At 63.4% G+C, this 25625-nt stretch overlaps 2 protein-coding genes across 3 annotated transcripts in view; both read left to right on the top strand.

Moving 5' to 3' along the window:
- The first annotated feature begins 1440 nt into the window (after positions 1-1440).
- Positions 1441-17844, top strand: UBAC1 (UBA domain containing 1). Its single transcript, XM_070430203.1, has 10 exons — positions 1441-1747; positions 6381-6501; positions 7560-7633; positions 10289-10396; positions 11762-11864; positions 12157-12265; positions 12779-12998; positions 14283-14369; positions 14900-15038; positions 17293-17844. Exons 1-10 carry the CDS (start codon positions 1610-1612, stop codon positions 17406-17408), a joined length of 1215 nt encoding a protein of 404 aa, XP_070286304.1. The 5' UTR covers positions 1441-1609; the 3' UTR covers positions 17409-17844.
- A 5570-nt stretch (positions 17845-23414) lies between these two features.
- The window catches only part of CAMSAP1 (calmodulin regulated spectrin associated protein 1), a 29675-nt gene continuing 27464 nt past the window's right edge, over positions 23415-25625 (top strand). For both annotated transcript variants that reach the window (XM_070430205.1, XM_070430206.1), the window contains exon 1: positions 23415-23690. In XM_070430205.1, coding sequence (XP_070286306.1) covers positions 23531-23690 — 160 coding nt within the window. In that variant the 5' untranslated portion in view covers positions 23415-23530. The remainder of the gene's footprint in view (positions 23691-25625) is intronic.

The following is a 25625-nucleotide window of genomic DNA, read 5'->3' on the forward strand; positions in this document are numbered from 1 at the left end:
CCGATGGAGCCCTGCCACCCCACTGGGGGATTCCTGTCTTTGGTTTGGCTCCTGTTCGCCCTGCCGGCCTGGGTCCCCTCTGTCCTCTGAGACTGTGTTGCAGGCAGCACTTCTGTCTCCAGCAGCGAGAGACCCGCATTCCCAGGAGCGTATCCTGGCCTCCAGCTCCATCATTACTGTTTTCCGTGAGCAGCGGGTCTGGCTCATGGCGGCAATGAGTAAACACTAGACAAACTGAATTCGGACGTGGTCGGAATGATCGCCTGGGGAAACTGAGGACGTGTGTACCAACTGTGTGAAGAATAAATGCCTGGGGTGACAGGTGCTGGGAGGGCTCCCCGTAAACTGCCAGCCCCCGGGGACAACTCATCTCTGTGTCCTGGGTCCTGTGTCCAACTCATCTCTGCTCAGTCAAGGTTTCTGAAGGAGTGAAACGAGTGAGTGAATGTTGGTCACCTGGTCGGGGTCGGGCCCAGTGGCAGCACTGACATTTGTCACCCCACAGAGAGGGTGTGCACGGAGGCCCTGGGCAGCTTCCGCTCCTATGGGTGCCCACAGGCCGGCCTGAGTCTCGTCAGTGGCTCTGCACCCGAGCAGAGGCCAGATAGAGCGGAGGCCGGACAGGGGAGGTTCGGAACAGACGCCGCACGGCTGACAAGGCCCCAGCTGCCACTGCTGCTGCTGGTCTGGGGAACACACTTTGAGAAACTCTGCTCAAGGCCAGTGTCTCCGAAGAGAAATACAATAGCAGCCACACACACAATTTAACGTTTTCTAGAAACCACCTCTTTAACAAGTGTAAAGAAACAGGTGAGATCAAGTCAATATATTTTACTTAACCCAATACATACAAAGTACTATTTCAAGGTGGGGGTCAGTATAAAAACATTAAAGTATTTAACATTGAAGACCCATAGCAGGGAGGCATGGAACAGACTGACACACCTCAATGTGGGGTTGGGGGGCGAGAAGAGATAAACCAAAGAACTTATATACTAACATGCACAGCCCATGGACACGGGCAATAGGGTGCTGAAGACCTGGGAGAGGGGAGGGGCTGGAGGAGGGGGAAAAAGAGGGGGGAATGTGAGATATCTGTAATACTATCAACAATAAAAATATATTTTAAAAAGTATTTCACATTGTTTTTTTCCTCCTAACTCTCGGAGACCCGGTGTGTATTTTACAGCAAACTCAACGGTCCCGCGTGGCTAGTGGCGCTGAGCTGCAAAGCGCAGGCAAGCAGGTGCAGGAAGAAGGGAGCGGCAAGAGAACTACATCTCCCGGGAAGCTATAGGCGCATACCATGACGCACTTCCGGCGCGTCGGCGGATGCAAGCCGGATGCGAAGAACCACATATCCCAGCATGCCCAGGCGCGCCCTGTGACGCACTTCCGGCGCAGCGGCAACAGCGCGCCCCCGGCGGCTCGGCGGCGGAGCAAGGCGACAGCTCAGACCGCCGCGAGTGACAGGCGGCCGGCCGACGGGGCCGGGGCGGGGCGGCGGGGCCCGCGAGCGAGCGAGCGCGCGGGAGGCCTGGCCCCGCCCCTGCCCGCCCTGCCCGGTGACCTTCAGGGCCCGAGTGGCGGCGGCGGCGGCGGCGGCGCGATGTTCGTGCAGGAGGAGAAGATCTTCGCGGGCAAAGTGCTGCGGCTGCACATCTGCGCGTCCGACGGCGCCGAGTGGCTGGAGGAGGCGACCGAGGACACCTCCGTGGAGCAGCTCAAGGAGCGCTGCCTCAAGCAGGTGAGGCCGGCGGGCCCCGGCCTCCGCCCTCCGCCCCTTCCCCGGCCTCCCCTCCCCGACCCCCGCGCCTCTGGGCGCCCCCGTCCCGCCCTCCCGAGTAACTTCTACGGCCCGGGAGGCGGGGGCGGCCCGGGACACAGGCTGGCAGAGGGAGGGCGCGCGGGGCAGGCCCGGGGGCCCAGCAGCGTGTTGACTGGGGTCCGGGAGGTTCCCGAGTCCTCGGCGGCTCCCCGAGCTGGGCCGGAGCGCCCGAGGAGGACGGGGGTCGCCCGGCCTTCCCCGCAGGGCCGGCCCCTGGCGCGGCGTCCGGCTGGCTGGCCGGCCGCGGGGACCTGGCGGCGGGGTCACCGAAAATAGCGCCCGGCTGCCCGTGGCCTCACCCGGGCCGGCGGAGGCCCCAGGGGAAGGTCCCCTCGCGGGCCCGTGAGTTGATTCACAGGAAATGCTGCCGCCCAGCCAGCGGCTCCGGCGCTCGGGGCTGGAGGCAGTTCGCGGGCTTTGTCCGCACACTCCCCCGGGGGGGACTGGCCGCCCCGAGAACTGCCCCCGGGGAGGGACTGGCCGCCCCGAGAACTGCCCCCGGGAGGGACTGGCCGCCCCGAGAACTGCCCCCGGGGGGGACTGGCCGCCCCGAGAACTGCCCCCGGGGAGGGACTGGCCGCCCCGAGAACTGCCCCCGGGAGGGACTGGCCGCCTCGAGAACTGCCCCCGGGAGGGACTGGCCGCCCCGAGAACTGCCCCCGGGGGGGACTGGCCGCCCCGAGAACTGCCCCCGGGAGGGTAGGTCCCTGTGGGGTGCGAGCCCGCCCTGTGCCGGGCGTTGTGTTGGACGGTGCTGTGCCCTCGGGGTGGACCTCCAGCTGGGACCGCCCAGAGTCGCTGGCGGGTGTGGTTCCGGGCCGGCCGGCGCCTCCTGCCCCCGCTGACCCCTCACCCCCACCCCCAGTCTCGGCCGGGAGGAGGGGGCTCCCGTGCTTGAGGGGCAGGGACGTTTTGGCCACTTTCTTGGTTTTCTTCTGACCCAGTCGGTGTGTGTGTTTCATTTTTATTTTTCCCCTTTATTTTATTTTTCCCGTCACCATTTATCCCTCTGTACCCTGTTCCCCTGCACCCCCTCCCTCCGCAGTCACCCTCTAGCAAACCACAGGTCAGCAGGAGGCGAGAGGAGGGGGTGTCCCTGGGTTCCTGCCTGAGAGCCCGGCACCAGTGCTGTGCCCTCCCGCCCCCCCCCCCCCCCCAGGAAGGAAGTTCCCCGGGGGTGGGTTTGTAGCCACACGTCCAGGGCCAGGCCCTTAGGGCCCGAGCAAACGTGTGGATTCAAGGAACACATGGAAATAGGTCAGCTGTCCCGGGACGGACCGGGTGGGGAGGAGTCTGGGTAAACCCACGTGGCGTTTATTTCCACTCACTGAGGGTAGATTTACGTAACTATTGTAGCTTTATTTCATGAAGGGGAGCAGGAAGTGAGGGTGCTTGACTGAGCCCCAGCTGCTGAGATGTATCGTTTGGGATTTGGGGGGCATTGTCCTACTTTAGATTGAGATGTCATTCCAGTCTGCAGGCTGGGGGGGGGGGGGGGGGGGCGGGTAGGATCTGACCCAGGGGAGTGTCACGCCAAAGAAGGGCCTGCGGGCTGAGCTGTCCGTCAGAGGCCTGAGGCAGCCCAGGGAATTCTCCAGCTGAGCACTTGGATGTCACCCTGGAAGCTCGTTGCTGACTTGAGGGGCAGTGAGGTGGGTGTGAGCTCAGGCTCCTCCCCCAGGGGTTCCCAGGCGGGTGCTCAGCTGGTGTCCCTTTCCTCCTCCCTCCCCTCTCCTGGGCTGGATTGCTTTATTTTTTAAAAAATGTTTTTATTAATTTTAGAGAGAGAGGAATGGAGAGGGGGAGAGAGAAAGAGAAACACCGATCACTTGCCTCCCATCGGCACCCATACTGGGGACTGACCCACAACCTGGGCACGTGCCCTCACCAGGAATCGAACCGGTGGCCTTTCGGTGCCTCGGACACACTCAGCCAACGGAGCCACACCGGCCAGGGCAGTACTGCTTTACTAGGGAGGGCTCTTCCCATCATCTGAATGAAGTTAGCCCCATGGTTGCCACTCCCCTTTGGTTTTACACAGACGGGGATCTGGGGATCTCAGCGTGGGCTCCAGCCCCCCTTGCCTGGGAGTTCAGGAAGGGACAGAGGGAACCGTCTTGTGCGAGGTCCGTGGGCGCTTCATTTAAGAAAATGGCCCCTGTGAGGTGCTGGGTGTGCCCGTCTGGTAAACTCCCGTGGCACCTGCCGGGGTGGCTGGGGCGTTTCTCAGTCACGGGAAGGTGTGTCTGCAAGTGACAAGTTACGGCAGGTGCCAGGGAAGCTCCGCCTCTGCTCCGGGGAGAAGCAGGCTCGGAGGTGTCGGCCTCCCCGCCCGGCCACGGGCTCTGAGGGCGTTCTGTGGCTGTGCCTTGGTTTGCTCATGCTTCTGACCAAGTGAAACCCCCGTGCCCTGTGTGGGTGACTCGCACACACACATACGTTGTGCTCCTGGCGTGCTCCTGGCGTGCTCCTGGCGTGTTGCAGAGCACAGTGTTTCTCAGGAACCAGTATAGGGGTTGTTTTGGAAAACTGTGCTTCACGGACTGTATTCTGAACTATATTCCAATCAACTGGCCTGCACAATTAGGAATGAGAGGAAGCACACCCAGTGTTTCTGGAGGCAGAGCCTGGCTAGTTTTCTGGGCATGGATGGCGGCCCTGGGGCCTCCATGGCCCTTTCTCTGTTCAGCGCTAGATGACTGGGACTTGAGTTCCTCTGACAGTGCCCGCCGAGCGGTGCAGTGGCCTCCCCCTCCCCCCTGAGCGGTGCAGAGTGGGCCGAGCGGTGCAGTGGCCTCCCCCTCCCCCCCGAGCGGTGCAGTGTGTGTGAGGCTTTCTTCCTGCTGCTCCTCAAGCTTCCCCCGGGGCCAAGGAGGGAGAGAGGAAGCTTCCTGTGGGGTCAGTCCAGCGCTAGATGACTGGGACTTCGAGTTCCAGGACCCGGGGCTGGGTAGGTCCTGCGTGTTGTTGCAGCTGCTCCAGCCTGGACAGTGCTCCCACCCTCGGCCACGGCCAGCAGGTACTCCGAGGGCCCGAGAGCAGGGCCTGGTGCTGCTTCCTGGTGCTCATACCCCCACCTGATGGGGAAGCCACAGGGGCAAGGACATGTTCCCTCTGTGTTCAGAGCCGCAGGGTGTCAGCCTGGGCTGCAGAGACGTCTGTGGGTCCTGCCTCAAGTGCCCAGGTGTGCCCACTCTGCTCAGCCGGGCTCTGACTCAGGGAAGGGCCGCAGTTGGCAGGTGGGTGCCGTGTCTGGTGTGCCGGGTGCCCCCCTGGTGGTGCAGGTGAGCAGCTCATGCTCCCACATCTCCACGCCAGGGCTGCCAGTGTTTGCTGGCTCCTCAGGGAAGGTGAGCTGCTGGTGATGAGAAGCAGCAGAGAGCTCTGGACCCGCCATCCGGGGCGGTGAGGGTGCACGTCACCACAGGCCATGCCTGCTGTGTGCAGAGGCCCTGGTGGGGTTGACGGCAGGCCTAGAAGAGGAGGGCAGGGGCCTGGGGGCTGTGGCTCCAGTGTGGGGAGGGCAAGGGGCGTGTGTGCGTTGGGGCACACTGCTGGTCTGTCCTGCTCCTTACACTGTCTCCAGTGCCTTCCACGGGCGGGAGGCGGGTCTTCAGTTGTCCCATTCCCCCACTGTGTTCTGGAGTTCCAGCCCTGGTCCACTGTGTCCCTCTGGTCTTCCCGGAGAGGCCCCCCAACAGCACCTGCAGCTTTGGGGTCTCTGGCTGTCGCTTGGTGAGCCAGGGCGGAGCTGCCTGCAGGTGTCTTCTCGGTGGGGATTTGCGGGCATGTGGTGGTCAGGCCCTGCTGGGCCTCCCTGTGGGCCAGCTTCTCTGCGCCGTCTCTCTCGCTCCCTTTCTGTGTGAGAAAGAAAAGCAAGCGCACAGTCATACTTAGACCCTCAGATCCTCAGGACACAAGGGCCTGCTGTTTCCATGTTAAAATGACTCCTCGGGTCTTCCCAGACCAGAGGGAAGCGACTGGCACTGCCCCTGATCGCCACAGAGTGTTTCCTGTTGGCTCGTCCGTTTCAGGGCCCTCGGCGGGTGGTGGATAGATCGAGGCCGGGGCTTTGGTGGACAGATCACAGCTGGGGCTGGGGTGGTGGACAGATCACAGCTGGGGCTGGGGTGGTGGACAGATCGAGGGCCGGGGCTGGGGTGGTGGACAGATCACGGGCCGGGGCTGGGGTGGTGGACAGGTCGAGGTCCCGGGCTGGTGTGGTGGACAGATCTCGGCCGGGGCTGGGTGGTGGACAGATCGAGGCCGGGGCTGGGTGGTGGACAGGTCGCGGCCGGGGCTGGGGTGGTGGACAGATCTCGGCCGGGGCTGGGGTGGTGGACAGGTCGAGGCCGGGGCTGGGGTGGTGGACAGGTCGCGGTCCCGGGCTGGGGTGGTGGACAGGTCTCGGCCGGGGCTGGGGTGGTGGCATTTCATTGCTGGGCTGGTGAGGAAGCCCGTGAGGTTCCTTGTGGCTTGTGGTTCAGGCTCTCTCTTGCTAACATTACTATTTATTTGTTTTCTGTCTTGAAATATTTGATTTTCCCCCGAGTGTGCTCATGGGAGCTTAGAAGACCCCAAAAGTGTCACCCAACACAAGCTGATCCACGCTGCTTCCAAGCGGGTGCTGAGTGACGCCAAGACCATCGCGGAGGAGAACGTCCAGGACCACGGTAAGCGCCTCGGGAGCCCTGGCGGGCGGGCCCAGAGGAGAGGCCCTCAGTGGCCACGTCCGGTCGGAGCGGGAGACCGGCTCGTCTTCTCCCTTTACTCAAATCAGCGTGCGTGGCGGGATGTTTGTGAGAACAAGGAAACTGGACGTGAACAGGCAGCGTCCGTCCGAAGGGAAAGGTGACTCCATTGTAAATCCTGTTTCGAAGCAGAACGCAGGTGTCCAGAGCGGCCGCTCCATTCAGGCTGCTGGGATGTCTGGCGGCTGCTTCAGCCCCCGGGAGCTGCTCCTCCTCTACACACCCTCTGTCGCTCACTCACTGTTCTCTGTCCAGAGGCATTTGGGGAAGAAACCTTGGTTTTCTTTCTTTAAAAAAAAAATATTTTTATTGATTTCAGAGAGGAAGGGAGAGAGAGAGAGAAACATCAATGATGAGAGAGAATCATTGATCGGCTGCCTCCTGCACACCCGACACTGGAGATCGACCCTGAAATCCAGGCATGTGCCCTGACCAGGAATCGAACCGTGACCTCCTGGTTCATAGGTTGACACTCAACCACTGAGCCACACATGCCGGGCGAAACCTTGGTTTTCTATCTCAAAGGGTGGTCTGGATCCTGGATGCCCTTAAATCTGTCCTGAAAGCACTGGAAGCGTTTGCTGACCCCATCGAGTGTGGAGGTCAAGGCCAGAACCAGGTGGGAGTTGACCTCATGCTGGGCTGTGGCCGAACGGACTGCGCCTCCAACCTCCCAGACTTCCAGTGGCCCCTTGAAATGAGAACATTGTGCACGATTCCCCCCAGTTTTCTGCACGGTTGTGGGGAGGCGCTGAGTGTGCCTCCTGGGCACCGGTGACCTCTGTGACCCACAGCCGGCTCTTGCCGAGCCTGGAGCCTGTGTGTGAGCCAGGGGCGTGCAGACGTGAGCACTGAGGGAAGGCGGGCTGGTGTGGACGCCTGGGCAGGAGGCCCCGGGGGAGCCCTGCTTCTCTGTCCGTGGCCAGCGGCTACTTTGTGGACATGAAACCATAACCAGCTTGACGGCTGTTTCTCCCTAGATGTCCTGCTGTTGGTGAAAAAGCGAGCTCCATCTCCGCTTCCTAAGATGGCCGACGTCTCGGCCGAGGAAAAGGTGAGCCTCACAGTGGGACTGAGAGCTTTGTGAGTGAGAGGCCCCCCCACTTCCCCCAGCCTTCGGGGACACACGTTCCGTGTGCCAGTCGTTCACAGGCAGGCGAAGTGGGCACAAGGGGTTCTGTCTGGGCTGAGCTGAGTGACCGAGGCCTGGCCGGTTGCTGGTCACGTGACTGGCCCTGGACCACCTGGCTCTGCGTTTAGGCTGGAGCGGGGAGGAGCGTGTGGATGTTCTCGTGGTGGAGCCTACGTGCCGAGTCCCCAGCAAATTCACTGTGTGCCGTGTGTGCCCCAAACCTGTGCTGACAGCTCAGGTCGTCGCTGACCACACCCCACAAAACAAGGGGTACACATGGGGTGGGGGGCACGTTCACCACTCCAGAGGGACGGGGTGCGTGTCGGCGTCACTGATGAACTCCTGGAGGGCCCGTGCCTGTCTGATCTGCATCTTGGGGCGGAACCCGAGGTCCCTGGGATTCGCATGCACCTGCGCCTTCGCTCTGGGACCTCAACTCAGCAGGCGTGCACAGCCGCCCGAAGCTGCGTGCTGCGTGCAGGAGGCCGGTACATGTGGCCCCTGTCCAGACCTGTGCCTGGTGCCAAGCCACATTAACTTCACAGCTTTTCCTTCCTCATCTTCAGACACAGAGTTTCTTATTCACGCTCTGAAGTGCTGGGGAGAGCGTTCCCTGGGAGGAAGCAGGCCGACGCGGCTGGGCATGGGGCCGGGAGGGCACGGCACTGCTGCAGGGTCTCCTGGGAGGGCGGCGAGGGAGGGGCCCTTCTTATCTGCCAGCACAGCTGCCCCCCCCGCAGGCCGCTCAGCCCATCTCTGGGAGACAGGCCTGGGCCTGCCTCTGCCTGCAGGTCTGCCGCGTCGGGAGCTGTGGGCGGACGGCCGTCCTCAGCCTCCGCCAGCTCGCTGCCACCTGCAGCCCCTTTCTCTGCATGAACGTTGTGATGTTGGTATGTTTTATGGGTTATTATTCGTTTTAAGTGAAGAGCAGGCATCGTAGAAGTCCAATAGTGCCATGAATCTCCTAGGAAAGGTAGCCTGCTCCCCACCTGCCAGGCATCCTGGAGGCCACAGCCGCGGACCTCATTCACCTGTTCCCCTAACGCTCCCCCAGCTCCACCCCCGCGATCGGTGTCACCCTGTTGGCTCCAGAAGATCTGGTCCCCCCGCCCCGCCCCTGGGGTCAGATCACGGCGCTCTGAAGCAGAGTCAGGTCTCAGTGCTGTCAGTAAGCCGCCTCTTCCCTCCGAGTAAACGCACCCAGATCAGCCGGTCATGCAGCTCCCTCTTCCGAGCGCCAGGAGCTGCCTCGTCGTTTTGTCTGGTTCCTGCGGGCATATCACTGATTTTTCACTTCCTCACCAGAATTGGTATACCCGTCTGAAAGCGGGGTCCGGGTGTGAGGCCCTGCCAGCTCACTTCCCAGGGGGTGCCCTCCAGGTCGTCTGCTCCAGCTGCCTCCAGGCCTGTGTGCAGCCCGGCCTTCCCCTCCCCCATCGGACCCTCCTGTGTCGGCCTCTGAGCCTCTAGGTCTGCATCTGCGTCCGGTTGCACCAATCACTGCCCAGACTTCCCAGCAAAACCGCGACTCCCAGGCTGCCAGGTCCGCGTCTGGTGGCTCACAGTTGAGGGGCTGAGAAGCCGACTCCTTCCTGGCGTCAGCTGGGGCTGCTCTCAGCTCCTGGGGCTGCTGTGTGCCTGCCACACAGCCCGGTATCCTCAGAGCCTGCAGCAGAGCATCTCCTGGGCTGCCTCCCTCTGGCCCAAGGCCAGCCTGGTTAGGTCGGGCCCACCAATGGGCACCTTCTTTATTTTTTTATTTTTTAAAATATATTTGTATTGATTTCAGAGAGGAAGGGAGAGGGAAAGCGAGATAGAAACATCAATGATGAGAGAGAATCGTTGATTGGCTGCTTCTTGTACGCCCACTCCTGGGGATTGAGCCCACAACCTGGGCATGTGCTCTTGACTGGAATCGAACCCGGGACCCTTCAGTCTGCAGGCTGACACTCTATCCACTGAGCCAAACCGGCCAGGGCCGGGCGCCTTTTCTTAAAGTGGCTGTGCCGGGGACAGACCGGCCCCAGAGTGAGTTCATCCTGCTCAGAGGCCGGGCATCGGGGTGAGCAGGCTGGTGGAGGAGGTCGTCCTGCCCCTGCTGTGCCCCTGCTCTGGCCTGGCCACGGGGGCTGCTCCCTCCGTGCGCTCGGTCTCAGAGTTAGTCCGTGCCGTCATCCGGTTCGTTTCCTGCCCTATTTTTCTCATCAGTTCTGCCGTCTATTCCTTTTCCCTTGCGTGGGGGGCGGGTCAGAAGGAGCAAAAGGTGAGTTTCCCGTGGCTCGTGGGACCCAGATCTGTGTTCCTCAGAGGTTGGCCGCTCCCCAGCCCAGCCGTGGCCTCGAGGGGAGCCTGCGCTGCCCCTGTCCTGCCACTGCTGATTACGGAGTGGGGATTGCGGTGCTTGCGTCCTGAACGGCACGTGGTCTGTTTGTGAGGGTGGCACAGAGCCCTCCGGAACCTTCTCCAGCTCCCAGAGAGGACCCACTGTCCCGGGTCAGGCTCTGTCTGTCCCACTTGCATGATCTTGCCACAGTTGCCCTCACGTTAACTTCTGACTCTGATTCCGTTTCTGTGTAGAAAAAACAAGAGCAGAAAGCCCCCGACAGAGATGCGATCGTCCGAGCCACGGCCGGCCTGCCCTCCTGCAACATGGACCGGGCTGTGGTGCAGACCAGCCTCCGAGATGTGAGCGCTGCTCGGGGGGAGGGCGGGGGTCCTCGTCACCACTGCGGGGGGGAGGGCGGGGGTCCTCGTCACCACTGTGGGGGGGAGGGCAGGGGTCCTCGTCACCACTGCGGGGGGGGGGGGCGGGGGTCCTCGTCACCACTGCGGGGGGGGAGGGCGGGGGTCCTCGTCACCACTGTGGGGGGGAGGGCAGGGGTCCTCGTCACCACTGCGGGGGGGGGGGCAGGGGTCCTCGTCACCACTGCGGGGGGGGGGCGGGGGGTCCTCGTCACCACTGTGTGGGGGGTGCGGGGGTCCTCGTCACCACTATGGGGAGGGCGGGGGTCCTCGTCACCACTGTGGGGGGGGGAGGGCGGGGGTCCTCGTCACCACTGGGGGGGGGAGGGCGGGGGTCCTCGTCACCACTGTGGGGGGGGGGGCAGGGGTCCTCGTCACCACTGTGGGGAGGGCGGGGGTCCTCGTCACCACTGTGGGGAGGGCGGGGGTCCTCGTCACCATTGTGGGGAGGGCGGGGGTCCTCGTCACCATTGTGGGGAGGGCGGGGGTCCTCGTCACCATTGTGGGGGGGGGCGGGGGTCCTCGTCACCACTGTGGGGAGGGCGGGGGTCCTCGTCACCACTGTGGGGGGGAGGGCGGGGGTCCTCGTCACCACTGTGGAGAGGGCCGGGGTCCTCGTCACCATTGCGGGGGGGAGGGCGGGGGTCCTCGTCACCACTGCGGGGGGGAGGGCGGGGGTCCTCGTCACCATTGCGGGGGGGTAGGTCACCACTGTGGGTCGGCCCAGAAGTTCTTGAAAGAACTGGGGAGGCTGGGTGACAGGGATACTGGAGCTCGGTGTACTTTTTGCAACTTTTCTGTAAACCTGAAGTTTTTTTGAAGTAAAAGGTTTAAAAGACACCGAAGCCCGGGCTGGAAGGATGGGTGCTTCAGTGCCCGAGTTTTGTCCCGAGTTTGGCAGGAACCTAGACAAGGTCTGACAGGGTCTCGGGGACTTCGCCTTGGAGGTCGTAAGTGAGGGAGCAGCGCCTTCCTCTGGGCGTGCCCGGCCCTCGGGCGCCTGTGCCCTGCAGGGTGGGCGCCCCGTCGATCCCGTCTCGGCACTGCCACAGCCCTGCTCCACTGTAGCAGTGGCCTCTTTTGGGTTCTGTCCAGGGTGCCGTGTTGAGCAGGGCCTGGGGCCCTGGCACTGTCTCCTGGGTGTGTCCCCACGTGGTGTCTCACACGGTGGCTGAGGCTGGTTGTGGGAAGGGATGGCCGGTTCCCAGTCCCGTCCAAGGTGCAGGTCCCAGGGACGGGACCCCTCCCCCCGGCTCAGAGCCCTGAGACACCCTCCCCTGCTCACCCTCTTCCCACCCTTCCCTGCAGTTCCAGACGGAGCTGCGGAAGATCCTGCTGTCCCTCATCGAGGTGGCGCAGAAGCTGCTGGCGCTAAGCCCCGGCGCCGTGGAGTTATTTACAAAGGCCAACGGTACGTGCGAGTGGGTGGCGTGTCCCCACATCCGGGCGTCTGCTCCCCACAGCCTGAAGCTGAAGCTGCCCAGGCTGCTGTCTCTGCTCAGTAGACGTGGGCGGGGAACTGCTCACCCACATTCCTGTTCCTACGAGAGAGCTGACGGGCGCCTCAGGTGTCCCAAGGCCCGGCAGAGTCATCACCAACCTTTGGGGCTCAGACGAGACCCTAGAACTCCAAGGGGTGCCTGGGAAGCACCCCTCGTGGACGGCCCTGCCAGGGCCCCTCACCGGCCACATGTCGTCCACAGCGATGCTGGATGAGGACGAGGAGGAGCGGGTGGACGAGACGGCCCTGCGGCAGCTCACGGAGATGGGCTTCCCCGAGAGCAGGGCCGTGAAGGCGCTTCGGCTGAACCAGTACGTGGGGCCCGCCCGGGGCTGGTCGAGGGTCTGCCCTGTGGTGACTCCCTGTCCCACACTCCCTGAGTCAGGTCCATGTGTGAGTTAACGCCAGCCCCGCAGTCCCTGGCCTGGCACCACGTGTGCAGGTCAGAACTCGGCTCGCTCTGGGGAGACGGCCTTGCTTCGTGAGTGGGGAGGGGGGCGCCCCAGGGGGAGGGCCGTGTGGTCGCTAACAGTCCTCAGTCCCTGTCTCTGGTTACGTGTCCTCGTGGACGTCAGAGCTGAGACGGTCCGTCAGCCAGAGGACGGGCCGTGGCCACCTTCCTCTTCCCTGGTCCTGAGCCCTCAGGCTCCTTTTGCTCACAAGGGTTCTGTGGTCTGGCCCGGCCCCCACAGGCCTGAGTGGAGGCCTCACTGCAGGGGGTCGGCAGCACCTGCTCGAGGCTCCTCCCATTGCAGGGCTTGTCCTGAGGGAGGGAAAGGGCCTCAGGACACCTGGACGTGTTGGAAAGGCTTCTTACCTTTCAGCATGTCAGTTCCTCAAGCCATGGAGTGGCTGATTGAGCACGCGGACGACCCCGCCATAGACACGCCGCTTCCAGGCCACACCTCGCCGGGTACCACAGGGGCTGAAGCTTCGGCCGAGGCTGCTGCCGGCTCCAGCGAGGACGATGAGGAGGCCAGAGATGAGCTCACAGAAATCTTCAAGAAGATCCGAAGGAAAAGGGCATTTCGGGCTGACGCTCGGGTACGTGTCCTGCCAGGGAGACCCGCCGCTGTCCCCTTGGGTGGCATTGCCTGGGCCACGCGCTGAGCCGAGCCGCCAGCCCTGGGGCCGCTCTCAGTCCTCACTGGGTCCCGGAGGCTGTTTCCTCTGAGCAGCCAGTCAGCACATCTGCCACCTGCTGAACCCACAGCAGGTCCTTGTCGCGTAACCAGGGCCTGTGAGCTGTGGGGGTTCACCTCTGAGTGGTGGAAACCCTCGTAGATGTTCCTCCTAGAGCAGTTGTAAACGAGGGGCGGGGTCTGAGGGCCGGGCGTCGGCCTCTCCCTGATCTGTCCAGTCGGGGGAAGGTCCAGCAAGTGTGCCGTGTGCAGACGGGCAGCCCTGGTGCCAGGACCCTGCCCGGTGCTCCCGTGAGAATGGCGGGCGTCCCTGTGTCACCGCCTGGACGTTTGGGCATCTCTTCCCGGCCAAGATGGAGGACAGTCTGTGACGTTAGTGGAAGAGGCCACCCTGTCCTGATTCAGCAGTGGGTTCCTGGTGATTGTGCGCGACACTGAGGACTTCTCCAGTCATTCATGATGGGCCTGGAGCTAGGAGGGGCCAGAGCCAGTGAAGAGCCTGGGAGGAGGAAGTCCTGGCTCAAGGCTGCGGCTGGCATGGCTCCATGGTTGCGCATCATCCCGTGCACCCAGGGGTCAGGTTCCCGGTCGGGGGACATGCCCGGGTTGTGGGCTCGATCCCCAGGACGGGATCATTGATGTTTGGGTCTCTCTCTGTTCCTCTCCCTTCCTTTCTCTAAAATCAAGAAAAATGTATGTAAAGAAAACACTGGCTTGTGAGCTCACAGAGCAGGTGGGCTCCACAGGCTCTTTCCCGAGTTCTCTGGAGCCTCTGACACCCAGGCCAGGCCAGCGCGCCGCAAAGGCCACCCCACACGGCAGCACCTGTGCCCACAGGCCCAGCGCCTCAGACAATATGTGGGGGCAGTCGAAAGCGAGGACGTTAGGGCCTGCCTGGGTGGTGAGGCGGTTGTACCCCGACAACCACGGAGCTCACTGAGGGCTCTGAGGCGAGCCTGGCCCCTCTGGCCCTGGGGTGAGTGGCGTCCCGTCCCCGCGGTCTGTCCCCAGGGCAGGCGCCCTCTGCCTTCCTGGCCTTGTCCCTCAGTGTCAGGAAGCCTGTGAGGAGACAGCTGTGAAGTGGACCGTGGTGCTGGGTGAAGCCTCTGCTAAGTTAGCCCGTGGACCAGGTCCGCACGATCCGGGTCCCAGTGCACGGCATTGAGGGCCTGTGGCTTCTTCTTAGGCCGTCATTTCCCTCATGGAGATGGGCTTCGACGAGAAGGAGGTGATGGACGCCCTGAGAGTGAGCAACAACCAGCAGAGCGCCGCTGTGAGTACAAGGGCAAGGGCCGCGGCGGCGCCCCATGTCGGCAGGCTCCTGGGGGGCTCGCAGGCAGGCCGCTGTTTCGCTTTTAAAGTGAGACAGTGGGTAGATTCTGATTGTATGAAAAGTTTAAGTACTCGGGATTCTGGGCTCTAACCCATTCGCTTTGTTAGACAAGTTCTGGGCTGGGTCCCGTTCAGCGAACACCCCGGCTGCTGACGGCACTGCCTGGGTGTGTCAGCGGTGGCTGGCTCGTCCCTTCGGGTGGCAGAGCCAGCGGTCACGAGTCGGTCACGGGAATGCTCACGCCCCAGGCCACCTCCCCAGTGCCCGCATTTCTTTCTCTCCTCCCAGCACTCGGGCAGGCGCTGCACCCGTTCAGCAACGGGGCAGTGGCCGCGCTCAGAAGGCCGGGGGGCCCTCCCTCCTACAGCGCCCCGAGTCGGGGCTTTGCTCTCCCGGGAAGGCCTCTCCCAGTCAGCGGGGCCTGTTGGGTGGTGACCGTCCAGGGCTGACGGCTGCGCTTTTGCTTGCAGTGTGAGTGGCTGCTGGGGGACCGGAAGCCCTCCCCCGAGGAGCTGGACAAGGGCATCGACCCCAACAGCCCCCTCTTCCAAGCCATCCTGGATAACCCCGTTGTGCAGCTGGGCCTCACCAACCCCAAAACACTGCTCGGTACGTGTGCCTCCCCTGCGCTGCCCATGGGACCCGCCCAGAATACCCAGATGTTCCTGCGTGATAGACGCCACAGCCCAGCCCAGAGCGGTCCCTGCGCACGTGGGCCCTCCGTGTGCTGCTGCCTGCGTCACTGTGGGGCCGGGATCGGGCTCTGCTCGTGGTGGACCAGCTCCTGTGCGCTGACCCCCACACTCTGAAAACCTGCACAGTGGTCCTCCAGGTGCAGGGAGGGCACACCCAGCACAGTGGTCCTCCAGGTACAAGGGAACTAATAAGCTTGCATCTTGCCTTCGGCTTAAAAAAACACTGTATTTAAAAAGCCAAGAGCGTTCCAGGCCCTCAGAGCCACTGGGCGCCCTCCCTACAGAGCGCCCAGGTCCTCGGCTCTGCTGTTTCTGGGCGTGTTGTCACGTGTGCATTGTCCAGGCAGCCTGTGTGCAGTGCCTGCTGTGAGTGGAACGCGTCTGGGCCCACCTGGCTGTAGGCACTGAGTCTCCTGGAGCCAAGCCCTTCTGAAGCCAGGGCACCACGGCTCCGTTCTGCTCTTGTCCCGGGGCGGGGGGTGAGGTGGGGTGGCGGCGGGGTGGGGGGGCTCACACGGCCCCTGTCAGGGCTACCCTGCTCATTCTCATGCCCGCCCTCCGGGGCACACACGCGGGGTCTGGGCAGGGACCTAGGGCCGGGCGTATGCATGCAGGGCGTGTGCAGGGAGGAGGGTGCAGCGCTCAGAACCCCGTGCTCCCCAGCACATGGGAGGGCACTGGTCGCCTGGCAGGCCCAGGTGCTTGTGGTCGCTGCTGTCTCCCTGACCCTCAAGGCCGAGCCCCCCTGGAGGCCAGCACTCCCAGGCCCTCAGCCCCGAAAGGCTGTCGGCTCGATTTTGGCCTCTCTGGCAGGTTGTTCTCCTTGTTCCCCCGGGAGTTCCTCTTGGTCTTACCGGCCCCGCCTTCCTCACTCCCACGGACGCAGGTCCTGGGTCCAGTGCAGTTGGCTGTGTCTCGTTGATGACACGGAAGCCCTGTGGTCCAGGGTCGGGAAGGTGTGCGAGAGGGGGCGGGGCTTCTCTGTACACAGTTCTGCCCTCGGTGAGCGTCTTGCTGAGCTCATCTCTGTGCTCTGTGTGGGCCCTGGTCCTGCCCTGGAGCACCTCCGGCTCCCCTCCCCTGGCAGGGACGCGGCCTGGCTCTCCCAGCCTTTTCGGAAGGGCTGTCTTTGAGGCTGCCACCAGCCGCCGGTGGTTGGTGATTTTTCACGCTATACTTGGTCGGTTAAGGAAGCTCCCTTCCCCCAGTCTGGGTGCTGAGCTTGGAGCCCTGAAAGCACCTCCGTTTCGCTGCTCTTTCCCTCTGTGCGACCTCACCAGGGTTTGCTTTGTGGCTCCAGGTCCGTGGGCCTGAGCCGACTCTGCGCCCCAGCACACGGCTTCCCTCAGGCTCCTGTTCAGACTTGCCTGATACTTTTGCTTATTTATATTTTAAAACAATTTTATTTTATTTTTTAAACCTGAGAACACATTTATTGATTTGAGGGGGGAGCGCGCGTGCGTGCACTGGGGGACAGGGTCTGACCCATCTCCCCGGGGCCAGGGCTGCTGTGGCCCAGAGCTTTTGCTGGAGGCACCTGTGGTTTTGGAGAAAACAGTTTTGCAAAACTTTAGAAAGTCAGAGTTCTCGTGTTACAGAGCTGCTCAGGTGCATTGTTAGCGTGCTGTTTCTTTAAAGTCACCTTCTTGAGATGAGCACGTACAGTTTCCCAACGTGATGTTATCGTACTTGCAACAATGTCTTTATATGTAAGTCCTTTCGCATCTGATTGGAACTGGAATCACTGAGTCATGGCCTGACTATTTTTAAGATTCCTGGTAGCTGTTGCCAAATTGCTTTCCAGACTTGGTGTCCGGTGAGCACACAGGCCCGGGCTCCCTGCAGAGCTGGGTCGCTGCCCTCTGACCGCAGAGCTGCTGGTGTGACAGCAGGTCAGACAGTGTGGTGGGGCCGGGGGTCTCGGTGGGTGCCCAGCCCGCGTCTGTACTAAGCAGCTGTGGAGACTTTCTCCAGTGCATGCACGCGTGTGTGTTGGGTGTGCGCGTGTGTGCACATTTATGCATGTGTACACATTGTACACACGTGTTGTGTGCGTGACTGTGTGCACGTGTGTGTGCACGTGCGTATGAGTGTGTACACATTGCGTGTGCGTGCATGTGTGCGCGTGGAGGGGCAGCGGCTCACTCCGCCTGGCTCTGTCCCCACAGCGTTTGAGGACATGCTCGAGAACCCCCTGAACAGCACCCAGTGGATGAATGACCCAGAGACGGGGCCGGTCATGCTGCAGATCTCCAGGATCTTCCAGACCATGAACCGCACGTAGGCGGCGCCTGCATCTCCACTGCCCCAGCGGCCCCGGGGAGGGGCCCTTTTAACTCTCAGCCACTTGTGGACAGTGTGAAGACCCTGGGTCCGTGGGCTGAGAGGGGTGGGGCCAGGGCTGGAGGGGCTTCTGCCCTGCCCCCACCCCCAACCCCTGCACCCAGCCCTGATTGTCCTGCTTTGACCTCACTGCGTAGATGCTCTGTTCCTGGTGTGCCAGGTGCAGCCCAGCCCCCACAGTGTTTACAGACCTGGGGCTATGGGGGAGGTGCGCCCCGGGGCCCCTTCAGGTTCTTGAAAGGCTACTTGAACAGCCCGGGCCCGTGGGCTACCCTTTGGAGGTCGCATGTTCCAGCCCAGTGTTAGCACAGGCACTCGGTCAGGCAGAGGGTTCAGGGCGACTTCCTTCCATGAATAAACTCCCCTCCTGCCTTCTCTGCAGCCTGGTCATCATTCATACCAGCAAGTGGCCCGTTTGCACTCACCTGGGCGCTCGGTGCCGCCACTTCAACGTTGGGTTGGCAGAACCTCGTGTTCTCATTGTCCTTGCGGTCCCTGGAGCCGGGTGCCCAACCCAGGCTGCGATGGCAGGGTTGAAGCATCGCCCGGCTGCCTCTGGCCACTTCCTTTTTTTTCTAATTTAATTTAATTTATTGATTTCAGAGAGAGGTAGTGAGAGAGAGAGCATGCGAGAGAAACTTCGGTTTGTTCACTTCCTTATGCATTCATTGGCTGACTCCTCCAGTGCCCTGACCAGGGACTGAAGTTCAGCTTGGGAGCATCTGGACGATGCTCCAACCAACTGACCTTGGCCGGGGCTGGCCGCTTTTTAAAGAAACCGCCCATAATTTAGAATGAGAAAGCAAGTCCCCCCTTTTTTGAATCTGCTCATTACTTATTGCTGAAAGAGTTGGTTGTCAGGTGTGTTTTTAAACTTCTCTTTGGAAGCAGCCGCACCTGCCCACCTGCACTCAGGGAGCCCGGCTGGGTGCTCACCCCCCTCCACTGAGCGAGGATGTGCAGACAGAGGCCCCTGAAGCTGTGGCGGAGAGAGCTGCGCAGGCGGTTTTCTGCTGTGTCTGTTTCCTCCTGGGGCACTGCCTTGCCTGCGGGGTGCGGGGCGGGGGGTAGCGGGGGCTACAGTCCTGACCTGCACGTAGGGCAGAGCCCAGCACGGCCCGGGGGCTGGCTCGGTGCTTCTCAGACTGTGGAGAAGCAGGCCTGGTAGGGCCGGAGCAGCAGTGCTGCCTGGGGGCGGCCAGTCCCCAGCAAGACAGGCCCGTGGGCGCCGGTGGAGCAGCCGGGTGGTGGCTCTGGTTGGAGCAATCCTGTGCCTTTCACACCAGGGCACAGCAGAGGTCTCTGGCTCGGGGCCGCCCCCTTCATGTGCTTCGCCATGAAGCACAGATGCCCTGCAGCCCTGCACGAAGACAAGACCAGGCCGCCCAGCTTCTCCTTCCTGTGCCCGGACCAGGGACTCCGGAGCTGCCAGCTGGCGCTCGGACCTGGATCCACTCCCTGCGGCTTCCACGGTGCCATCTGCCGTCCTCTCCAGAGACAGCGGATGACACGGGGTTTGGGGCCTGGCGGCTGCTGGAATACCCCCCAGAGTGGCCCTCCCTGCACGGGTTCCTCACGGGTACTGAGGGGCTGTTTTAGGTCAAATGGGCCCCAAAGAAGTGTGGAGTGTCTGCCCTAGTCAACAGGTACAGCCCCCAGCCCCCCGGGCACATCTACAGAATTTAGCCTTTTCAAGAGCATTTTGCCTCCAAAATTCGGAAGGACCTAACGAAGGGGAGGTAGCAAGCAGTTCTGCCTGAGTCACTTGTGTCCCAGGGGCAGCTGGGCATGAGCTACTTGGGGTCATCTGGCCAGAGTCAAGTGTTCCAGAAAGGGCAGCCCTGACCACAGGGCTGGAGACCCCAGGGTTAGGTTTGGGGTGACGGGGTCTTGGCACTTATGCTGACACCCACTCTGAGGCGTCCCCCCGCTCTCCCCATCCCTCCATGAGGGGCAGAGCCCGGGGCCGGCATGGGCTCTGGCAGGAAGCAGTGTCCACCCCTTCGTGGCCCAGTTGCCGGCCATGCGGTGGTGCAGGATGGAGAATGCAGTGAGGACAGGCCAGGCAGGAGCAAACCTGTGCTTGCTCAGGAGCTCGAGGGGAACCACAGGGCAGTCCTGGCTCACAACCCCAGGCGGTCTGAGTGATGATGGACAGGCTGACCCAGGAGGATGGAGGAGCCAAACAGCCCCCCTCCACCGTGGGGAGGAGGTGGCACTGCCTTTTCCGTGAGGCCCTGTAGTTCCCAGCTCCAGCACACACCACGTCCTGGGTGCGTGGGGACAGCGAGCGGGACAGGCCCTGGCGTTGCTCTGGGCTCCTGGAAGCCTGATGTATGGTTAGGGGAACGTGAGGGAGTACCACGATGATGGGTATGAGCAGGTGGATAGGGGGCCCAAGCCCTGGGGGTGACCCTGCGTATCCCATGTCACCTGTGCTGAGATGCTCAAGTCCAAAGCCCAGGATCTTGGGATGTGACCGCTGTTAGAGGCACGGTACAGCAAGGTCATCAGGTGGACCTGGCCCCACCTGCGGGGAAGGAGGCAGCGCCGTGAACACACAGGGAGAAGGTCGTGTGCAGGTGGAGGCAGAGAGTGGAGCGAGGCTCCACAAACCAGGGCACGCCCAGGCGGGGACTCCGCAGAGGCAGGGAGGGGCCTGGAGCTGTCTCCCTCAGCCTCAGGGGGACCTCCCGACACTTGGTCTGGACTCCTAGCCCCACAGGGAGAGAACATTTGCCCGGGGACTCCCCGTCCTCCCTCCTGTGGCCCTAGGTGCAGGCAGCCCTGGCATGTGGGCTGTTGGTGCCACTGCTGAGGCCATCAGGACCAGGAAGGTATGTTCACAACTCAACCCTCCAGGTGCCTCCTGACAAGTATGTGACACTTGGTGCCTCCCTTCCAGTTCCCCTTCCGTTAAGGGAGCAGGAGGGTGGCCAGCCTCTGGTGGCTCTGGTGGCCCTTCCCATAATGCACCCAGAAACAGGAAAAACAAAGCATTCATATATCCCCAAGAGGTGTGTAATTTGCATTCATAAAACGGTATAAAATGAAGTTTGCAGCCTTGCAGTGCACCCTCTCCTCCAGGTGCGATAGGAGACTATACAGGGGCAGCCTTAATGCAGGCCCCCAGGAAGGGTTCAGGGTCGTGTGGAGCCTGGGGCTGGCTTTGCACAACCTGGGGCCTGTGGCGGCCTCGAGGTCACGAGGGGACTGTGCAACCCAGGGGGCACTGCCAGCCCTGCTTCGTGGGCCTGCGTCTGGCCAGGTGCCCTCAGCCCTGCTCTCTCCAAGGGGGTGATCCTCTCCCCAGCGGGGGGAATCCCATCTCCCTCAGGGAGGGGAAGCAAAGGAAATGTGAAGAATTACAGTGGTTTGAGGTCTCCCCTTGTGTTCTCTCCCAACGGAGAAAGTAAATCCTAATTAATTAATTAATTCAATTATTTAGGTTTCAGTCAGATTAGCATTTTTCTCCCTGGGGGAGCAGTAATGAAGGAAGGGTTGGGCGGCTGAGCCCTTCCACCTCCTGGCCTGGGAATGTCGGGCCGAGTGTCGGGGTGCCATGGGTCTGGTGGTCGGCCAGGTCTGGGTTCGGAGTGGCTGACACTCCTGCGTGCGTTCAGGGGAACATTTTTCACTGCAGATGCCCCCAGCTTCTCCCAGCGGTTGGGTAGCTGTGGGATCATCGGCTCCATGGTAACTTTGAGGATAGAGCTCTTGCTGGCCAGGCCTCCCCACGCCGGGTCTGCGCTCAGTTCTGCTGCATCGCGGGCTCACCCTGCAGTGCTGGTGAGCACCCCACTGTGCCCAGCCAGGGCGAACACCGCATCCCACCGTGTCTATGGGTTACGAGCATTAGACAGAGGGTCGGCAGTGAAGCACGGACCCACGGGGACCTCAGCCCTTGGTCTTGGAGGGAGGAGCACAGGGAAGAGTGGCCAGAGAACAGCAGGGCCAGGCCAGCCGAGGAGAGGACAGGACAGCCCTGGGGAAGCCGGGCGATGGGGGATAGAGCTGGCTCAGCTGGCCGGGCCCCTCCAGCCTGCGGGCTCCTCTCTCAACAGAAGGGGCTGGTGTCGAAGCTGAAGCTGTGGAGCTGGGTCCCAGGTTGGCTTTGTTCTTTTAATAAGTTATTTTTAAATACGTATGTTTTTATTGATTTTTCAGAGAGGAAGGGAGAGGAAGAGAGAAACATCACTTGCTGCCTCCTGCACGCCCCCTACTGGGATCAAGCCCGCAACCACAACCAGGGCACGTGCCCGGATGGGGAATGGAACGAGCCACCTATTGATGGGTTGATGCTGAATGGCGGAGCCACACCCGTGGGCTCTAAGTTACATTTTTAGAGCACTTGGGTTTACAGAAAACGCAGAGTTCCACTCCTCCTCCCCCCAGTCCCTCCCTGGCCTCTCCACCCCGGTTCCTGACTCAGAGGCCTCTCCGCTCTGGCACACCAGGCACGCCTGTCTCAGGGTTCTGCCTGTACTGCCCAGATATGCCCTCCTGGCCCTCACTGCCCGCAGGTCCCAGCCCTCCTGTCTCCCTCCCCCAGGGCTGCTCGCCGTCCCAAGCCCTGGGCAGCCAGCGCTATCTCGGCTCTGCAGGGCGGGAGGGCGGGGCTCTGGATGCACCTGTCACTGCTGGGTGGCTGGGCCCTGAGCTGACATCACTTTTCAGCCTGGGGCTTCCTTCTGGCTCAAGGAAGGGGAGGTTGGTGGCACCTTAAAGCCCCTGGAAGCTGGGGGCCCTGCCTTCACTCCCGGGGCTCCTCATGCAGAGGAAACGGTGTCTCCCTGCTTCCATCAAGGCTGGGCTTTCTGGCCCCTGGTCGGGGGCACCGAAGCCAGGAGCCCTGTCGGGTCCTCAGATAAGCACTGCGTACCCAGGTTTCACGGTTACAACCACTGGCTGGAGGCCGGCCCTCGGCTGCCGACTTTGCCAGGAGGAAGCCGGCCCTTCCAGGGTCCCGGTCTAGGCCGGGTAGGTATTCACCCCGCCCTGGAGCCTGGCTGGCGACCACCTGGGACGCTCCGGGCTCTCAGCGCTGCAGGGGAAGGGGGGGGGGGGGAGCGGGATGCCCTAGGGGTGTCTCCCCGCTGCCAGAGCTGCAGGGGGCGGGGCAGATGCCGGAGGCTGCTCTGGGCGGGGTCCCGGTTCCCCGCCCGGCTGTGGGAGCGGGCGTTCCAAGGCTCCCAGCGCGGCTTTAAGGGGAAGCAGGGCATCCCCGGGGCTGCTCCCAGGGCGGTCCCCCGACCCCTAGCCCCGCTGTGGGAGGGGCCGACCGCAGGCTGTCAGCGCTGCCAACTGGGAGGGGAAACCCCGGGGAGGGGGGAGGGTCGCCGCCTGGGGCGCTGGGGCTGGGCCCGCGCGGTCCCCCAGGGACGCAGGAGCCTTCGAGAGGGGCTCGGCCCCGTCGGGTAGGGCCGGAACCTCTCGTCCCGCCGACCCGGTGCCGAGGAGGAGGCGGCACGGCTCAGACAAAGGGCTGCTGCGGGACCCTGCGGGGCCTGGCCGCCCGCGCCGCGCGACCCCGCGCCCGGCACCCGCGGGAATGGGCGGGGCCTCGGCCGGCGCCCACTGCGCCTGCGGAAAGAGGCGGGGCGAGGGCGGACCGGGGGCGGGGCCTTGGGCAGCTCTCACTGCGCCTGCGGAAAGGGGTGGGGCGAGCGCAGGTCGAGGGCGGGGCAACGGCCCGCGCCCCCTGCGCCTGCGCAGGATCCGGGCGGTGCGCGCGCTCCCGCCGGTTGGCCGCCTCCTCAGCGGTCTCTGCCGTCGCCGGCGCCGCCGCCCCCCGAGTCCGCGCACGCGCCCCCGCCCGGCTCGCGCCCCGCGCCCGCCGCCCCCCGGCCCTCGAGCCCCGGCTGGGCCGCAGCATGAAGCAGCAGCAGCAGCACCGGCGGCGGCGGCGGCGGCGGCTCTGAGCGAGGCGGAGCGCCGGGCGGGGGCGGGGCGGCCTGCGGGCCCCGCGCGGGGCGGTCGTGCCCGAGTGTCCAGCCCCGGCCCCACGCGGCCCCGCGGCGCCTTTGTTGCCGGGCGCCCGCCGCGGCGCCTGCCAGCGCGCAGATGGTGGACGCGGGCGGCCGCCCGGGCGGGGACGGCTGGCGGAGGATGGAGGCCGCGCCCGACGGCGCCGCGGACGTCGTGCCGCTGGACCGCTACGACCCGGCGCGGGCCAAGATCGCCGCCAACCTGCAGTGGCTGTGCGCCAAGGCCTACGGCCGAGGTGGGCCGCCTGGGGGGCCGGGGGCGCCTTGGGGCGGGGGCGGGGGCGGGGGGCGCGGGGCAGGCCTCCCTGCTCCTCCCGAGCCGCGCAGGTTAGGGCGCTGGTTCCACCTCCTCCGACCCCCGCCCCCCGCAAACGCTGGCCGCCCGCCGAGCGAGGGGCTGTGGCCGGGTGTGCGGAACCGGGCCCTCCCCGGGCCAGCCCCCCGGAAAGCTCGGGGACCCGTCGTCAAGTCCGCGTCCTCAGGCCTCGGGAGCCCCGTGGTTGGCCGCACCTGTCGGGCCCGCGGCCCGCGCGGACCAGGTGGTTCCCGCGGCGGCCGGGCCCAGGTTTCCCCATTCATTCCAGGTGCTTTGTGTCTGCAGGGGATCGCGCTCCTAGCGCGCCACCCCGTCCTTCCAATTCGAAGCGTTTCCTGAAATTGCCTTTGTCCTGGGGACGACACCCCTGAGTGCGGCCGAGTGGGTGCTGGTCCCCTCCGCGGAGCGCGGTTGACCGGCTGTGGGAACTGGCTGAGCAGCGTGTCCCCGGGTTGGATGGAGGCGAGGGGAGCCCCCCCCGCCGCGTTCAGGGATTCGGGTCTTGTGTTTGCCCCGCGAACTGCATTCAGTGTCCGCATATACCGCGGGGCAGCGCTACCACCCGTGTGGTTTAGGGGGAAAGGTCTGAATTTAGGGAGAAAGGTCTGAAGCGTCAGAGCAAGGCCTGCCCAGTGTGACGGGTGTGGCCGGGGTACCCGCCCTGACCTTGACCTCTGCAGCGCCCCGCGGCCGCCCCTCACACCCACGCACGCCTGGTGCGGCCGCTCTGGGCCTTTCTTGATAATTCATCACGAACCCGTGTCCTGCGGGTGACGTGGTCAGCGCCATTCCTGGTGAGTGTTCTGAGGTCTCCACCCTCGTACAGTCTTCGCAGCCCCGTGCCCACTCGCCTCCTGGCTCTCGCACTGCCCTGCGCTGTTGTGTCGGGTTTCACGCGAGGCCACGCCGACCTGCTCATCTGCTCGGGCTCCGTGCTGTGCCCGGCTGCTGGCCGGGTCCCCTCGTGGGTGAAGCTTTGGCACCCGGACCATTGGGCTTGGGGGGTGATGCATGGATGCAGGCACCCTTTCGAGGCCCCAGGCGGTCTCCCCACCTTCCCTCCAGCTGTAGCCAATGCCTGTGTCTGCCCTGGGCGGGCACCGCAGGCCTGTCAGCTGCCGGGGAGTAACCGCGCCTCTCCCCGTGTGCCTGTCGGGTTCGCCTGGTTTTATTTCCCGTACCGATCGCTCTTGTACCTGTTGACTCACTGAGAAGTAATGCAAAGCTGATGTTAAAATAGGCTCTGCAGTGTGGACACGACACAGGCGTTATTTATAGAAGGCCAGGCGGGAGCTGAAGGAGCCGTGGGATGGAGGCTGAATCCCGTCTTCGCCGCCTCGGCTGCGCGGTGCCCTCCACACCGGTGTCAGGAGGTCTGGCCTCCATTCATGTCTGCTTTTCCGTCTGTACCTACTTCTGGAGGCGAGCAGATGGACATTTTTCTCATTGAAAATCTCTCTTTAAATTTACAAATGTGGGCGATCCCCATTCAGATGACCAGGGGCGACTCACCTCGGCCAGCTGAAGGGGTTCCGTCTGGGTCTTTGGCGCGGGGGTCACGCCCAGGGGGAGGTTCGCTGCTCCCCAATGGGTCCAGTCCTTGAGGAGACGGGGTGGGGGGACTCTGGCAGCCAGGAGAGAGGCCCCCACACGCTTCTCACCCAGGGCCCTCCTTGTTTCCTTTCCTGGACGCCTCCATGGCCTCTCGGGCTTGGTTTCCAGTGAGTCAGCGTGGTTCTCGCCGAGAGCTTCAGCGTGCAGCAGCTCAGTGAGACAGAACAGTCTTTCTGGTTGTGCAGGAATGGGAGGCCCGCGCCGCCAGGGCAGGTGCTCCGAGCCGGCCTCTCCTCACCTG

The sequence above is a fragment of the Myotis yumanensis genome, unplaced genomic scaffold (assembly GCF_028538775.1).
Source record: "Myotis yumanensis isolate MYYU_CA2020_CCGP unplaced genomic scaffold, mMyoYum1.0.hap1 SCAF_12, whole genome shotgun sequence".
In the NCBI taxonomy this organism is placed as follows: domain Eukaryota; kingdom Metazoa; phylum Chordata; class Mammalia; order Chiroptera; family Vespertilionidae; genus Myotis; species Myotis yumanensis.

Excerpts from the sequence above, each read along its gene's own strand:
- UBAC1 (XM_070430203.1), top strand. The coding sequence starts at position 1,610 with ATGTTCGTGCAGGAGGAGAAGATCTTCGCGGGCAAAGTGCTGCGGCTG. Across the intron at positions 7,634-10,288 it reads ACGTCTCGGCCGAGGAAAAG|AAAAAACAAGAGCAGAAAGC; the intron begins GTGAGCCTCACA and ends GTTTCTGTGTAG. Across the intron at positions 12,999-14,282 it reads CATTTCGGGCTGACGCTCGG|GCCGTCATTTCCCTCATGGA; the intron begins GTACGTGTCCTG and ends GCTTCTTCTTAG.